General features: G+C 41.0%; 1 protein-coding gene across 3 annotated transcripts in view; it reads right to left on the bottom strand.

Annotated features, from left to right (window-relative positions):
* Window positions 1-17,994, bottom strand: part of AGAP1 (ArfGAP with GTPase domain, ankyrin repeat and PH domain 1) — a 544,363-nt gene that overhangs the window by 365,329 nt on the left and 161,040 nt on the right. For all 3 annotated transcript variants that reach the window (XM_084820148.1, XM_084820158.1, XM_084820167.1), the window contains exons 8-9: window positions 14,698-14,853; window positions 1,089-1,181 (exon numbers count right to left, since the gene is read on the bottom strand). In XM_084820148.1, the coding sequence (XP_084676274.1) occupies window positions 1,089-1,181; window positions 14,698-14,853 (249 nt within the window). The remainder of the gene's footprint in view (window positions 1-1,088; window positions 1,182-14,697; window positions 14,854-17,994) is intronic.

Here is a 17,994-nt window from a genome sequence, read left to right as displayed (position 1 = left end):
AGCTTCTGTATATGGACTGGGGAGAGGGCATCATCTTGTTGTTTGCCTCAGTCAGCAAAATGTTTTGGATGGGCCCTGAAGTTAAACCACCAATTATCAAGCAGACGTAATAAATGTCTATGTGAATCACATAGGGACATTAACCTAATTTCTTTGCCATGGGAAACTTTCCAGGCAAGTTAACTGAGATCAAGCGGGGCTGACTTAAACTGTTTACAATTAGCAATCTAGTTATAAAATGCAAAAATGAAATATGCTTTACATTTCATAACTGTGTTTAAGTGTTGGAAAAATCAGAAATTATGAGCTGTAAGTTTCATATCAGATCCAGATTTTTGCCTTCTGTTGCACAATGCTCTTTACATTAAAAGTGACTTGGGAGAGGGTGTACCTATACAAGTGTACCTAAACTTGTAAAACAAGCCAAACTAAATCCTCAGTTTCAAATCCTGTAGCGTAATAAGGAAGTTTAATTAAGGCTGCATACTACGGCTGTAAATGTTCTCTTATATTACAAGGTCTAAATGAAGTTACAATTCCTTCATTAGCAAATTACAAACAAGAGCGCACAGCTGACACACCAGCTATGATTATCACAACTAATTGCCTCGTTGTTGCAAACCAGCCTGAAACAGTGTTCAGATGTCCTTCTGCAATACCAAATGAGGGCCACATCGGGCTATTTCTGTGATCACAAGGGGCTCTTGTATAGCGATCTGATTTACCCTTGTCGACTGGCAGCAAACGGCCCAATCAAAGCACTCTCTACAAAAGGCAGGCTTTGAAGCCAGCTCAGCCTAGAAACATGCTCCATATGCAGGCCGGCAGACTGCACTTCATTAGGCCTGTTGTCACATTTTCCCTCTTCTTATTCTAATGATCCTATTTTAATACACATAGGAACCTCTCCTAATTGATGTCAAGTGAGTGACTTCAACATTCATCACCAGAGCACATCAAACAAATCTTGGCACACAAGCCCAGCATCATGGTGTTTAAGACCCGAGGTGTGTCTCCAAGTACAGGAAAGCATGCACGCACGCATGCACGCACGCACACACACATACACACACACACAAAGGATATACCTGTTTAATTGGGATTGCACGACCGCTTCCAATGCTATCTGCTCTGCTCTCCAGTCCTTTCTTCTCTTTGTCTGGGTCGCTCCCTTTCCGAGACTGCAGAGTAAAAGCAACGTTAACACTGTTAACACATTGCTTCACATTTTTTTCATATTCACACTTTAAATTTTAGGAATTGTTTTAATACATCAGAAGACGGATCATAATTACATTGGTATATTTTTAAAAAATCACCAGCATTTTAATATTTAAGCTTTTAAATGGCTCAGAATTCACACATACAATACAATACAAATACAAAAAATGCTAACAGGAAAAAACCGTTTGCCTTTCTACACAGGAAACTTCCTATACAAGTGTATATACTTAATTATCATCTGATGAGATTTTAAAAGGCTATTAACTATTCAGCAGTGTAATTTTATGGATTACCTTGATTAGAATTTAATTTAATTTAATTTCCTCTTTTACTACTTTCAGATGATAGCATCAAAGTCAAACCAACAATGCTTAGAAAACCAAGCTGCTTTGACAAAGCGTAAAAGTTTAAAATACTAATCATTTTTATATGCATACCTTTCTCAATATAAAACCACATGGATTAAATATAATAAAGGTATAGGTATTACAGAAGGGCTTTCTTTTAAAAATTAACAATTATTTTATCTTGGGGGATTAAAAAAACACATAAGCAGTGCCTATTAAAAAACATTTCATGGGGCCAAGATAATCCTGCTTGCTTTTTCACAGCTGTGGTACAAATATACACAATCCTATTTAAACAGAATCTCATGTCCTCCTTTATTGTGAGATAAGTAAATCTACATTTGACAGATTTATTTTATTATGAGCAAGATCTAAAAGTCATCCTCCTTAATAACTACACTGACAAGTGACAACTTCACTCCATTACTTTTCAGTGGGAACATTACTCACGCAATATTGAAAATGGGGAAACATTTTCATGTGCTTTTCAAATCATAGATGATATATGAAGTGAACATATCGGTGGTGTCCAGTGCCACAACTGAATGCTAATAAAAACCAAGCTGCTTTTCTTCAGTACATTAGAGAGTTGTCTAAAACATTCAATTTTCGAATACAAAATAAAATAAGAATGCCAATCAAAACTATTTTTTATACCTTAGGGAATGGATAAAGAGAAAAAGAAAACTGACTTTCAAAGAAAACAATACAACCTCATCATCATCAAGAACCATGTTGCATTTCTTTTCTACTTACATAGTTAATGCATAACCTCAACAGGGCTCACTGTGGGCAAATTCTACTTACTAATAGACTCAGGATTACAAAGTAGTATACCAAGGTAGCTACAGAAATCTGAGATAAATCCTGATATTGACTAATGATACCATCCATTTATCTAAACGTTGTGAAAAACGTAATGCTTACAGTGGGGAAATCAGAAGAATTATACAAGCATTTCTAGGAATGAGTTAGTTCACAGTGTTAAGAAACCTTGAAGGGGGCAGCTCACATTTTCCCATCCTCCTGACTCTTCTGTAGGGCTAGCAGGCTAGAACCTCAGCAAGGCAATCGGGTTTACCAAACCCTAAATTATCTGTCAGAACCACCACTTTTCTCAAGTTAGGAGAGAAAGTTAATCTGTTCCCTCCATGCTTTCATGCTTTTGACAGGCTTCCCTCAGCCCTTTGTTATATCCTTTCCCAAATCCACAGCAGCTACAACAGCTTATGTTCAAAGCGGTACAATTTTGACGTAAGGAATTTTCACTGTGAGCAATTCTGAATATTTTAATAAAAAGGTGTCATATAAGAATAAAACAAATGCAGTTCCCAACAGGCCCTAGAACCTGCTTTAGCATGCTGTGGCTTCTCAACTCTACATATTATTTGGCCCACATTCAAGACCTTTTAACACTTATTATAATATCTGAACTAGTAAATACAGTTGTTATGATTCTTTGACAGCAAACAGTTTATCCTTTTAAAAATATATAGCTCACATTCAAGTAATGAACACTAAGACAGGTAGAATAAGGGTATGGCGGTAGATGGATCATTCTCCTTCCAAAGCTTAAAAAAGGAGTATGTAAACTGTTATTCCCTAGTCACCTATGGCCAAGTATCAACTGTCAGCTGGTGATCAAGCAGAATATTTTTATAAACTGGAGGGAATTTGGTCCATTTTTTGCTTTTTTATCGATGTGTCACAAATGACTGACATAGATACGTTTAGGCAAGGTTGTAAAGTTTGTGAGAAAACTTTTCAGGTTTTATTTGCAAGGCTGATTTTACATTTTTTTTATGATCGGATGATTTCGTTACCACATGTAAGTTATACATCAGCTGTAGTTATCAGCAATCATTTTCTTTCATTTTATGTGGGTATGAAATAATTTGTTTTAGGGAATAATTCATTTTCTCTGTCTGCTCAAAATGTGTTGGTTGCAGCAGCATAATCATTTTCCAAGTGAATTTTCTGTAAAGAATGGAGCGTGGAACAATTTTGTTCCCAAATATAACGTATATAAACAACAAAAGGTGAATTCACAATATACACATCTACAGCAGCAGTGAAATAGTTAATACTGGCATCAATCCAGAAGTAGATTTGGCATCATTAATACTTTGTAAAATAAAAACAGGTCTTAGCACAATCTTAATGGACTAGTTCCACAACTTCTGAAATCTAGGACAGAACAGCTATTTTTGCTTGTAACAAGTTTCTCTAAGATCAACCACACCATCCACGTATACGTAGACATAGGAAGCTGTTGTTTAGTGAAGTCAAATTTTCAATAAAATGACTTCAGACGCCATTCAACCTATGCTTTTGTTTTCAAGCAAATAAGCCTTCCCTTGACATTAAAGTGATGTGGAATCCATTTCAGTTCATAGTCAAACAGAAGAACATATTACTTGTCTTTTAAGGGTAATTGAAATCATTATATGGTTTTGTCTACAATGACCCGCCACTGGTTTCTAAATATTTTTTATTACTGCTTTCTGTTACTTTTTGCTGCTGTTTTAATAATGTAATGCTTTATTGTTATATTATAAGGGTTATTTTAAATTAGTAATTTATGGTTTAATTCTTGTTGCTACCTTCCTTGAACTCTCTGGAGGATAAGTAGGGGAATAAACATTTTAAATAAATACATACATGAAATCTATATAAATATGCCTACTTATTTCCAACAAAAGATCTTGGAAAACACTGTACAGTATCAAAAGCTATATACAGAAACAAATTTCCCTCAGAGAAACCACAGTAGTAATTATATGTCACAGTAATATGGGTTATCGGGTATGTTGAGACAAACTGGGAAATGTGTTTAAGAGAATACAATCTCAAGAAGTATGATGAACCCTGCAGACATTAAGACAGAAGCGGCTCTGTATATTTTGTTTTATCCTCCATTCCACAGAGGATAAAGCATTAATGAAGCAATCTTATTTGTTGTTTTTTTGTGGAGCACTTGTAAAACACATTCCCTATGTGGAGAATGTAACCTCCTTATAACACTAACAAACTAAGCTGATATTTATAACCTGTCTACTAAGAAGTTAGTCTCATTTGTTCAATGGGGCTTACCCCCAGATAAGTCGATATAGGATTGCAGCCAAGAAATAAGCTCCATGGATCACAGTGAGGCTTCTAAGTAAACACGCCTAGGACTCCACCTTATATTGCATCTCCCAATAATTTGGGCATCTGGTAAGAAACTTCCTTAATGTTAGAAAGTTTTGTACAGTACAGAAATTCTAAGATTTGCTTGGTGGCCACTACTATCATCATCTTCTCTTCAAGTGGAAAGAGTAAGAGCTATGATAACTTTTTTTAAAAAAATACTAATGTATCAGCGTCCTTGCTGAAATAGTACTGAAAAATCCATTTATATTCTGAAGTTTCTGTCAAATCAGTATTTCTAGTGTATTTGATGTTTTGTTGCAGAGCATTTGTACAACAAATTTTCTATGTGGAGAATGTAACCTCTTTATAACACTAACAAACTAGGCTGGTATTTATAACTCTGTAATTACTGTTTTACGCATTATCCACCAAGATGTGTTTCTTCCCTTCGAGCTACAAAATCCCGTTTTTAATTTAAAAATTATATGCAAAAGTATTACGCCACCAAAATATTTATGCTGCATTACAGGAAATAAACCTGTCTAAAGGAATCCACCTCTGCCAGCCAGTTTTCCTCTTACAGTGAATGAAGCTTTATTAGCAGTATCCCTATGAATCAATTTCAAGATTTTTTTACTCTATGGATATGACTTGTGAAAAGCAATATTTATGTATCTAACCCTTCCATCTTAATCCATTACACTGAACTTCAAAACATACACAACCTCTCCAGGATCCTAAGCAAAGACTGAGTAGAAGGAGAATCTGTAATTTCAGCACACAGATTCAAATGCCCTTTGTCCAGGCCATTTCCAATGCGCTACTTGACTAGTCTACTACTCCACATTCCATTCCCTGACTGACACTGACATCTAGTGGAAGAAGTAGTTAAGGTTACCTAGCAAATCGATACTGCTATACAATGTATCATCCCACATCCCTAGCATTCTTGCATCACCTTTAAATATGTGTAAGTCAGATTCTCTCGGTCAACCCAATATTGTAGTGTAAATTCATTAGGTTTTGTATTACTTATTAAAACCCTTCCTAAGAAGGGCTTTAATAAGTAAAACCAAGCTTTGATCAAACTCCGTATGGTTAATAGCTGTAAGTCCTACAAGCACACAGTGCAATTGAGATAACTCCCTCTACCATCTTCCCACCTATACTGTACAAGGTTATTGCAGTTGTCTCTTTAATTCCTCTTGTATTTGGTTACCACACCGCGCAATGCTCAACACATTTCCTGAAGGAGCTCTTCCTTAAGACAGCATGCAGAACGACTTGAACATTCATTATCAATGCAGGAGGGCAGTCACATGTTCATGTCTTAGGATGCTATGACCTAAATAAGGCATACCTTAATGCCAGAGTATAGTGCACTCATCCTAGCTAAAGAGAAGCACTGGGCACTTTACAGAGACATGTAAAATACTTCAGCCACCTCATTACAAACAAGCCACTTTCCACTAGGGAGTCAGTCACACAGAAGATTGGTATTCATTCCAATTCCAGAATACTACAGCAGGTACTGTCCTGTTTGTCAGAAATATGCATTTTTAAAAGCCCAATACTTAGTCTAGCTTGCTCATATTATTGGCAATCCAGAATGCTCTTTGCAGCAATAAAAAGTAATCAAGAGTTCTATTCAGCAAGAGAGTAAAATTCACTTTTAACACAAGCTGAGAACCATTCAGCGTATTAGTGAGTCTTAAATAATGGCTGCAAATCTAGTATAAGTGGAATGCCAGTTTACAGTATAATTGTCAGGGTTGGATCGGAGCCCATAGAGCCCCAAAGCAGTTTTGATTCTGAGGAAGAGATAGAAACCATGGGAGAGGAACCTGCACACTGTTCAGAGGCACCACCGGAGGGAGAGCCCCTTCCTGCTCACATTCCTGAGAGTGGTAGTGACCCTGGCAGGATCAGGAGGGACAACTGGAGCTTTGGGATGCTAGGTGCAAGCGCAGGGACAAGCAGGAGATGGAGGGCGCCGAGAGGAGGCACTCAGCCCACTTGGCGCAACGTCAACAGCTGCACCCCCATGCCCCACGGGAAAGGGGTGGACTTTCGCCTCCTAGCCCTTACGTTCAGAGGCTCCCCGCCTTTACCCTCCAAACGGAGAGCAACTGATTAACGAAGGCTACAAACCCCTAGTAGGCAGCTGCCTTAAGTGTCCCTCATTAGGCCCATGCAATTAGCATCTGTAAGCGTCATTAGGTTGAATGGAAATAAAGCCTTGGAAAAGAGCCCTATTGTCTGCATGTTGATTTTGGCTACTTGAGGATTTCAGAAGGCAGCAAGGGTGCTCCTGACAATAATTATGTATGCATACTTATTGAAGATCCTTCTTTCTTTAGTACACTGCTTAGAGGAAGTACTAGTTCCCCTCTACTCAGCACTGGTTAGGCCTCATCTGGAGTACTGTGTCCAGTTCTGGACACCACATTTTAAGAAGGATGCAGACAAAGTGGAGAGGGTTCAGAGGAGGGCAACAAAGAAGATCAGGGCACTGGAAACAAAGCCCTATGAAGACAGACTGAAAGAACTGGGCATGTTTAGCCTTCAGAAGAGAAGACTGAGGGGCGATATGATAGCACTCTTCAAGTACTTGAAAGGTTGTCACAGAGAGGAAGGCCAGAATCTCTTCTCCATCATCCCGGAGTGCAGGACACAGAATGGGCTCAAGTTACAGGAAGCCAGATTCCAGCTAAACATCAGGAGAAACTTCCTGACTGTTAGAGCAATACGACAATGGAACCAATTACCTAGGGAGGTGGCGGGCTCTCCCACACTGGAGGCATTCAAGACAAGGTTGAACAGCCATCTCCTGCAGGAGGGGGTTGGACTCGATGGCCTTGTAGGCCCCTTCCAACCCTACTATTCTATGATTCTATGATGCATAAGCTATGTTCACACGTCACACTAAACCTTGGTTGGGTTAACACAACATGCATGAGCAGGAACAAGGTGCAGTGAGCCTCGGGCTCTCACACTGTCCTACTCCCACATGGTGAGGAGGAGTTACGAAACTTTTGTCATGTCATCTGGACTTTCATCCATGGTGTTTGAACTTGTAGTTTTTGAAACTAACCAGAGTTAATGTTAACCAAAGTTCCTGGTTCAGCTGGTATGGGAATGGCCCTGTTCAGACACGCATGGGGGAAGGGTGGTTAGGGTAACTATGGAGGGGAGGATAGCGAAACCACAACACGCGTGCCCATCACATGACTGGATGGCACCACATGGTTCCTGTAACCACCCCCTTCCTTGGCTGTACTGTAACCATCCTCCCGCTGCCACCCTCGGGGACTCCAGCAGCCCTCAGCTACGAAAACGCATGTGCCAACCATTCCATCTGTTGGGATGTGCCGGCAACCAAAGTGAAAGTCCGTGCTGGCAAGAGCATCACCAGAAGTGTGGGATGCTCTAGACTGCCATCTCTATGGTTGTGGCCTGTACACCCAGAGCGTCTTTTAACCACCGGGGAGCAGGATGCACGTAACGGTAAGCCACCCTGGGCTACTAAACCTTGCTGCAGAGGGGTGGTTAGCTGGGGTGGTTTCAGAACAATGGTTAATGGGTTTTTCTCCCCACACACAACACGCTAAGCCTCCATGGTTTGCACAAATTCCCTAACCATCGTGGCTTAGTGTTATGTGTGAACAGGGTCAAGGTGTGGTTAACTAAAACTAAAAGCTTCCAAACTCCTTATCGACTGTGCAAGAGAAAAGGTAGAGAGCATGCAAGCCTGAGGCTTGCTGCAGCTCATTCCTGGTTGTGCACATCATGCTAAAATATGATTTAGTGGGATGTCTGAATTCAAACATGATTTAGAAAAATAATTCAAACTGAGGTCACTTTAGAGATTATGTGGTTAGATTAATATTTTTATTTCTTTATTAGAAACATGTACCCTGCCTTTCCACTTCTCAGTGGAAGTGCTCAAGGTAGCCTACAAACAAAACATCAAATAAAACAATAATAAGAAATAACTCTGCTCCAGATTAATGTGACGTCCATTCAGATATTTGAAGACCACAGCTGTGTGTCTCCTTAATCTTCTCCAAACTTAACACACTCAGCTGTTTCAACCATTCCTCACTGGACTTTGTTTCCAGACACCTCACTATCCTGGCTGCCCTCCTCTGGAGGGCAAAATGGAAGCAGCAACATCCCCCACTCCTCTTTCCAGCATGGCCAGGGGCAGTGAAGCCTTCCTGCAGCCATTGCATGACCTGTGGACTCCTCCTCCCAAACTACACCTGAAAGTGACTGGTCCAAATATGCAGACAGTAACCCGGTTCACATGACCACCGCACCCTAAAATAGGGTTGTGGGTGATTTGTTAATCACACCACAACCCACCCTTGCCAATTTCACACAACACACCAAGTCATGTGTGAATATGCAAAATGGCCACATGCACGTTGTTGTTGTTGTTCAGTCGTTAAGTCGTGTCCGACTCTTCGTGACCCCATGGACCATAGCACATACCTGGTGTGAATTAATCCACAATGGCTTAGTGTGACATGCAAATCGGTCCAATGTGACTGTACCATCTAGTCACCTTTTTCACTTTCCTTCCTCCTCAGTCCCTGCAACCTGCCTTTTTAGCATCTAGTCTGAAGAACAGATGTTTATACAATTGTTTTTATTGGGGGTGGGGGGGTGATGTTTTGGTTGGTCTAATAAAGATACTTGATAATAAGGCAACAAGAATGTTGGGATTTTTCTTCTGGTCAACAAAGCTATCTTTGTTTTTTTCTTTAAATGTGTCACAGAGAACTGGATACAGTAGTCAAAGAGCACATCTATTACTTCCCATGACTTGGGTACTATGCTTCTGTTAATGCAGCCTAAAATTGTAATACTTTTTTTTAGCAGCCACATAGCACTGCTGTGTTACTGAATGTACTCCTTTTTGTGCGGACATGTGTATACTCTTGTTCATGTTCTCACAGACATGCATTTGTTAAACTCAACAGGGACCTTTAGACATTGGTCATAGAGCGTTTATGGCTAAAAGGAGACACACACAAGATCTCAAGATACTTTGCACACTTATTGATTACAGACAAGAATTTGAAATGCACAAGTTGACAAGCATAATAATGATAATGAACTTGCAAGCCTTCCTTGAGAAGTGCACTCCACATGGAGAAATTAGCCACATTCTCAGCAAGGCTGGTTCCTGAAATGCAAAAAAGCTGCAGACAAGCATGAGACGAAGGGGCAGACATGTGCCATGGTATAGGAAAAGAATGGGGGTATGAAGGTGGCGCGGGTTGGAGGGAACTAAGCCAGTGGGGAGGGAGATGTATTCTGGCTACACCTGGCATTCATTCACTGGATGTTACAAGGCTGTGGGTAGAGATCTACCTGCTGCCTGTAGCACTCACACACTCCGATTTTTATGTGCCTGTAGTGGCCCCTTGCCTATAAAACCTCCAAACCAGCTTGCTGCATACTGTTATCCTAACGATACTCACTGGGAATATCTATTCATAATGTTTTGCAACATTCTGGAGAGAAATCACTCTATGTGTGAGAAATGCAGACCTTTCTTAATTTTACTCCCTCCTTTTTTCTTTTGGGCATGTGCACATTTGCAGGTTTGATTAGAATCTGATGATGTCCAATCTAGCTTTGCTTATGCGAGAAAGCCTCTAAGGCTTATCTCTTTGTGTTGTCCTGCCGTGCAGAGGGTGGAGGTGAAGGGGACCAAACTAATTTGTTCCATACCAAGATGGGGTCTGTTTGGTTCACTCCAAAACTAAGCTACTTCATTACAGGTGGCTCATGTTCAGCTTATGATCTACTAAGACACGTAGATCCTTTTCACATGTACTGCTGCAAAGCCAGAAGTCCTTTGATTTTTTGTTACCTAAATGCAGGACTTTACATTTATCTCCACTGAATTTGATTTTGTTCATTTCAGCCAACCTTCCAGCCTGTCAAGATCATTTTGAATCTTGATTCTGTTTTCTATAGCGTTGGCTATCCTTCCTGGCTTTATATCACCTCTAGATTTGATAAGCATTTCCCCTACACCCTCACCCAAGTCATTCATAAGCATGTTGAAAAGCACAGGACCCAGGGCAGAGCCCTGAGGCACTTCACTCAAGATCTCCCTCCAGCTGGACATAGAGCTACTAATGAGCACTCACTGGGTATGGTTGTTCAACTACCTGTGGATCCACCATCATTCTTAATAAGGATTATCACTGGACGCTTTGTCAAATGCTTTCCTTCGATCAACTTTTATTATGTCCATGGTCTGGGGTCTTCACCATGGGGCCTATCAAAGATTCAGGACAGATAAAAGGAAGTACTGCTTCACACAGTGCATAGTTAAACTATGGAAGTCGTAGTGATGGCCACCAATTTGGATGGCTTTAAAAGGGGGTTGGACAAATTTCTGGAGGAAAAGGCTGTCAAGGTCCTGATGGCTATGTGCTACTTCCAGTACCAGAGGCAGTGAGTCTATGTGCACCAGTTGCTGGGGAACATGGGTGGGAGGGTGCTGTTCTGCTCATGCCCTGCTTATGGGTTCCTGGTTGACAGCTGGTTGGCCACCATGTGAACAGAATGCTGGACTAGATGGACTCTTGGTCTGATCCAGCATGGCTCTTCTTATGTTCTTATGGACAACTCTCTTTGTGCCTTCCAGGCTTCCTGTCCCTTCTGATTTTTTATTTTATTAAGATTTTTTAAAATTACAACTTTTTTTAAAAAAACTGGGAAGCTGGTTTACTGCAAAGTGAAGTGCTGCCCTCCAGTGCCATCTTTATTTAGGTGCAAAAGAGTGGTTTTGAGCTCAGACCTTACCCTGCCTTGAACTCTGGTTCTTGGGCAAGTTACTGGTCTTTTAGTCTCACCAGGTTGCTTTCTGGGAAATGAGTGTTTTGTGACCAGCCATGCTCACCAGGCAGCCATTTTATGAATGAGCAAGCCCTCCCATGGCAGCCATTCTGTAAGAATGCTCACAACACTCTCAAAATTCCAACTGTAACCCACCAATCCAAAAAGGTTGAGGAACCCTGTCCATGGCATTCTACCAAACTAGTAGAAAAGGACATAAGATTGTCTGACATAACTAATTCTTGATAAACCCACGCTGAGTCCTACTAATCAATGCATTATTTTCTAGATGCTCATTAACTGACTGCTTAAATAATCTGTTCTAGAATTTTGCCTGGTATTAATGTCAAGGTGACCAGAGTGCAGTTTCTCTGATCTGCCCTTTCCCCCTTTTTGAAGAGAAGGACATTTGCCCATTTCAAGTTTTCGGGCACCTCACCAGTTCTCCAAGAATTCTCAAATTACAGACAGTCTCTCTGGAATAATGTCTGCAAGTTCCTTCAGTACCTTTTGATGTAATTTATCTGGAGACTTGCACTCATTTATATTAGTAAACCACCTCCTTATCTAACCTGGGCTGCAAGTCTTTCCTTGTATCATTTATTTTACTTTCCATCAACCTGGAAAACTGAGTGATTCCACCTTTCTCTTTGTCACCTGTTAACATTTCACTCTCCTCCCCAGGCAGCAGACCTACTCCTTCCTTGTACTTCTTCATGCCCTTTTTGTTGTTTTAAGCATCCCTCACAAGCCTCAGTCACTATGGCCTTTAGCTTTCCTGACACCATCCTGACAGGTTTGGTCTTCTCTATTGCAGTAAACTTTGATCATATGTCCCTCTTTTCATCACCTATACATGTTCTCTTAAAGTCTCAGCTCATCAGAGAGCTTCCTCGGCAGCCATACTAGCTTCTTTAGATGGCTCCCATTTTTCCTTTTCATTGTAATAATTTGCAAATGTTGCCTTCAGTATTTAACTTTTCAAGAGTCTCTCATCCATCTTGAACTCCTTTCTCCTTCAGAATTTCAAGCCACAGGATCCTACCCAGCTTTTCTCTGAGCTATTTGAAATTGGCTTTTCTAAAGTCCAGGATACAGGTCCAGCTATGCTCCGTTTGCACACACCTTGCGATCATGAATTCCAAGATGACATAGTCACTTTCCCTCAGAGTTATCCATCATTTCATGTCATCAACCAAATTTACCCTGTTGGCCAGGATTAAGCCCAGGATAGTAGATCGCTTTATTCCTTTGTCCACCTTCTGAGAGATAATGTTATATTGGATTTTCCATCTTTAGCAGAGTTAAATTTCCAGCAGATGTCAGGATAGCTGAAATATCCCATTGCTACTATGGTTCACCTCTGCAAACATTTTGTAATTGGTTTCAGGAAAGCATCATACATGTCCCCTGGCTGGCTGCAGGGTCTGTCATCTACTGCCACGATATCAATTCTGTTTCTCTTTCCTTCTGTCCTTACCCAGATGCTTTCAACAGAACTTCCATTCTCAAATTCATGGATTTCCATGCAGATATACATTATTTACATATAACACTACTTCCCCTCCTTTTCTGCTGCATCTATTCCTTTTGAATAAGGTATACCCTTTAATTGCTATATTCCAATCATTGGTCTCTTCCCACCAAGTCTCAGTGATACCTATCAAGTTGACTTACCCTCCTGTATTAACAACAAAGAGTTTTATGGCACCTCAAAGACTAACATATTTATCTATTCTGGTATAAGCTTTCATGGATGCTGTCCAGATTTCAAGTTCATCCTGTTTCCCCTACTCCATGCATTAATATATAGACATTGGAGGCCATGACTGTTGCATCTTTCCGATTTCCCTGCTGTATTTACCAGCATTGTCCTGCCTCCTCTTTTGTCACACATGGTCTTGTCCCTAACACTTGGTTCAGTACTTAGCTCTGAGCTTTTGCCTCCCTCTCTGAAGTATTTAGCTTAAAGCCCTCTTGATTAGGTTTGTGAAGCTCCTGCCAAACATGTTCTTCCCAGTCCTTGTGAGGTACACCAGATCTCCTGCCAGGAACCTTTCATTTCAGTAAGAGAGGTCATGATCCAAGAAATCAAACCTTTTCCAATCTGCATAACCAGCTGTTCACTTCCAATATCCTTTTTCTCTACCAACACCCCGAACACCAACAAGAAGGCACAATGAAAAAACCACTACTCGTGCATTTGTGTCCTTCACTTTCCTACCCAGAGCCTCACAGTCTTTCAAGATCCAATCAAGATTCCTTCTAGCTGTATCATTCGCTCCCACATGGATCAGGAGGAATGAGTGACAGTACTAGCAGTTAATGGGTTTGATGAATCTCGGCAACCTCTCTGACACAACTTGAATACATATCCCAAGAAAGCAATACATTTCATGAGATGACATGTCAGATCGTCAACCATCTGCCTCTGACCACCACCATGCATCTAAGTTCCCTCAGGTTGATGGATGGATTTCTCCCATCCCATCAGCTGGTGGTGGAACACTGGTAAAGAGGAAAATAAGCAAACCTCCCAGGACAAGGAGTTCCACATTCTAGGCACCACAAGAGAAAGAGCCCTTTCACATATTGCCACCAAGTATATTTCAGAAGACATGGGATACACAGAAGTGCCTCATTAGATAACTTTAATGAATAGCAAGTATACTGAACATGTGCACTGAGCCAGAAAGAACAGTTATCAGGCCACAAGCCATGGAACATGTGAATGGTGTAAAATTGTTATTGTAGATGCAGAAGAGACAGTGATAGATCCTGCCCGGCAAGAAAGGAGGCAAATAGAAGCAGAGGATAGCAATATTGACACCTTACTTACAGTTGGCACCTTACTTACAGTTTCTTAGGCAGCCAATTACTGAACCAAACATGTCGAAAGTAGCAGTTAGTGTTATGGAAGGGGCAACATTTTAAGAAACCCCTCACTATTTCAGGGGAGTCTAGTGATGCTGAATCCCCACTCCATGAGCTAAGTCCTATACTGCTTTTTACACATGCACACACACACGCACACACCACTGAAGCTGGCCAGCATAGATAGCAGTATTCAAGTAAAGCAAGGAATGTTGATACATTAACGCAAACAACTTTTATCTCCTGGTTCACTCACCGTGAAAAGGTTGGAGCGGCGCTTAGACTGTTTACGAACAGGTGTTGGAGTGTTGGTAGCAGGTGGAACATCAATCCGTAGCTCCTTCTGGCTGGTACTTGGAGTAGATGGGACAGAGGAAGAATAATCACTTAAACTCCCTCCTCCGTTACTGTTCTGCAATGATTAAAATCCATTTTAGCAGAAAGAAAGCCAATTGCTATTTCACAGGTTTAATTTCATCTTCTATAGGCAATGTGGAGTTTTTTTAAAAAAATAAAAATAAAGACTTATAAATTTACCACTCTCTCTCACTAAATTCTATTGAAACTGACAACTGAAGGGATCTTTAATCCAATCTCTTCCATTAGACGAGTATTTTCTATATTTCTCTTGAAGCATAGCAGCATTATACACTCTTAACACATTAGTCATATTGTCCAGGTTATGGGGTACTATGTTCATAGACGGAAGAGGACAGACATTTTTGCATCACAGATATTTAAAGTCACTAGCCATGGTAAACTGGAGATGTGTGGGAGGGGGGAAGATTTCATATTCAACTAAGCAACCCCATCATGAGTTTAGAAAAAAAAATCCAGAAACTGTAGCATTTTCAAAGAATATTTTTCTTAGTCATTTAGCACATCTCTCAGATCTGATCCCTTAAACAACAGAAAAACAAAGTTACAGATGGCCTCTGATGAGGGACCAATCCAAAGATTGCTGAAGCTCTTCCAAAATTTGTTCAGATGTCAGGTTGCGCTTCACTTAGAGTTCCATTCATCTAGAAACAACTTTGATCTCCAAACTAAATTCACAACTAGCATATATCCATTTGTTCTTGTCCCCCTTTAATCTAAAGGTGGCCGAGAAGCTGCCCCACCAAATTCATGACAGAACTGTATCTCCAGTGCCACATGACTTCACAGTGGAAGCTTGGGGTGAGGGGGGGTCTACTGTCCCTAAAGGCTGAAAGGCCGCATTATGGCACTAGGTGTGAAGTCCATGCCATATACTATGTTGGAGGGCTGGCAGAGAGGAAAAGAAGAATCAGATGTCAGAAGAGCAACACTGGTGGACTCAAATGACGATTCCTGCAGGGATTAGTGATGCAGCTTTACAACCACTTTTGAAGGCACAGGAAGAAATCTTGTCTTTCTCTGAGACAAAACTGAGATACTGGTATGTATTTGCAGCATTTACCCACACTATGAACCGGCTGCTTTAAATACAGAAATTGATACTAATACTTTTATTACTAAAAAGCACTCATTTCCTTTAACAATCTTATCAATACTTGCAATAAGAATATTCTTGTAAGATTGAAAGGTCGGGTAGGAATGCCCTAAATAAATAAAAACGTCAGACACCAGTCGAGCAGCTGAATGCACCAGGAGACAGGAGAAAAGCCTTTGTGATAACATTAGTAGTTTTACCTGTTCAAAGGTAAGATGGAATTCAATTATTAGTATGCCTTGACCAGATTATAGTGGAGGGGGGGGGACAGGATGGTTTTCAGTGGAGATTATACAAAGAGTAGATTACAAGAAGATATCCAGTTTCAACCAAAAAAGGGAAAAGGTGAGATCTGATTTTACTGCAAATTCCCATTCTCAGTAGCCAGGGTAGGAAAGGCTTTGGATCAGGGACAGCGCTTCCTCTCAGTTTTGAGGCATGAGCCTCTTGCAAATAACAGTCTAGATAAGGGCTCCACCTCAGCTCTGACTCTGGAAATGACCCTAAACCAACTAAAATAGACTCAAGACTTCCTAGGGCAACTAGTAGGTATAGTGGCTGAGGAGGAAATCCCAGGGTACTACATAAAAATTGAGTAAGCCCTGGATTGAAGAGTAAGAGCTATAATAATATATACTTGAGAACAATGATTTCCAACTCATGCTGACTTATAAAAAAAAGAGTAAGATGGTGTCTGGTTGGGCATATGACCCTTGTTCACAAGTCTGTTGGTGTGGACCTCTCCAAGAAACTTAGGAGCTACATTATACTGAATCTGAACATTTGTCCATCTAGCTCAGTATTGTCTACACCAGCCTTCTCCAACCTGGTGCCCTCCAGATGTTTTGTTCTTCAACTGCCATCAACCACAGGCAGGATGGCCAATGGTCAGAAATGCTGCGAGTTGTAGTCAAGTTGATAGCCCAACCAGCTGAACTATTTTGGGAATCCAACTGTGTTTGTTTTTTTTAAAGATTGTTTTTGTACTTCTGCAAAGCTTAGAGTTTCGCCTCTTGTACGTGGAAGGTGGCATTTTGGCTACATACTCACACTTGGAAATTGAGTTCAGTATTAGTATATAAGCATGGGTGAGCAAACATTTTGCTCTGAAAGACTTCGTGGTGGTGGTGGGCAGGGCCTGGGCTCCCCCTCCTTTCCTCCCTGTCTCTGTCTGTCTGTCTGTCTGTCTGTCTCTCTCTCTCTCTCACACACACACACACACTCCTCCCTCCCAGTGGGTGGAGCCAGAGCTAACACTCACAGAGTCAAGATCACCACTACTCCACACAGTTTCTCTTAAGAATTCAAAAGAGAAACAGTCTAGAATGATCACACACACCTTTTGAAAGCATGGATCCAGCTGTATCTGCCCTTTCTGAGCACTCTTCTCTCTCCGCTTGCATGGGGACAGGACTGCTAACTCCCCACCCAGACAGGGAAAATGTTTGAAAGTGCGGATCCAGTGTGATCCGCGCTTTCAATATGTTTCTCTCCCTGCTCAGGCAGAGAGGGGGCCACTCCCAATTTAGAGAAATATCCTGTAGGAAAGGGCAACCCTGCCCATTATCTTTCACAGATACCTCCTCTAAATTTTTCCTTTTCAAGGTGGGAGACCACATCAGAGTGCTCTGATAAATCTGAGGAATGTCCTGTCAACGAACTATGGAGTCTGTCTGTGAGGAAAGGAGTGGAAGCACCTGAATCCCCCCACCTTAGTTGTTTTCAAGAAAGCCTTTCCTGGTTAAAAACCTACCTGATTAAAAAAAGGTGCCCTTCTTGATCTAAGGACTGCCCCATGCCTGTTCCACTGGAGAAACCCCCCAAATCCTGTTAATGCCAATTTTATTTTTCTTCAGAAACTGAGTAGTAACAGAGCCAGAAAGCAGCAGCTTAACTGGACTCCTGGAGAATCTTTCTTCCAATGGAATGAAAATTAGTGAGGTCTTTTTTCCACTTTTTTCCAATAGGTTTATGAGCTATTGTCTACCCTGAGTGAGAGACAAGGGCTTTGTTAGGGGCTTTGTGTGCTAGAGCTTCTTCTGCTGCTCAGGGTGGGAGCCTGGGGTGGCTAGACGTGGG

The sequence above is a fragment of the Heloderma suspectum genome, chromosome 1 (genome assembly GCF_057233095.1).
Source record: "Heloderma suspectum isolate Gila_16-S chromosome 1, 16-S_ref, whole genome shotgun sequence".
Lineage (NCBI taxonomy): Eukaryota > Metazoa > Chordata > Lepidosauria > Squamata > Helodermatidae > Heloderma > Heloderma suspectum.
This window is presented reverse-complemented; position numbering and strand designations above follow the sequence as displayed.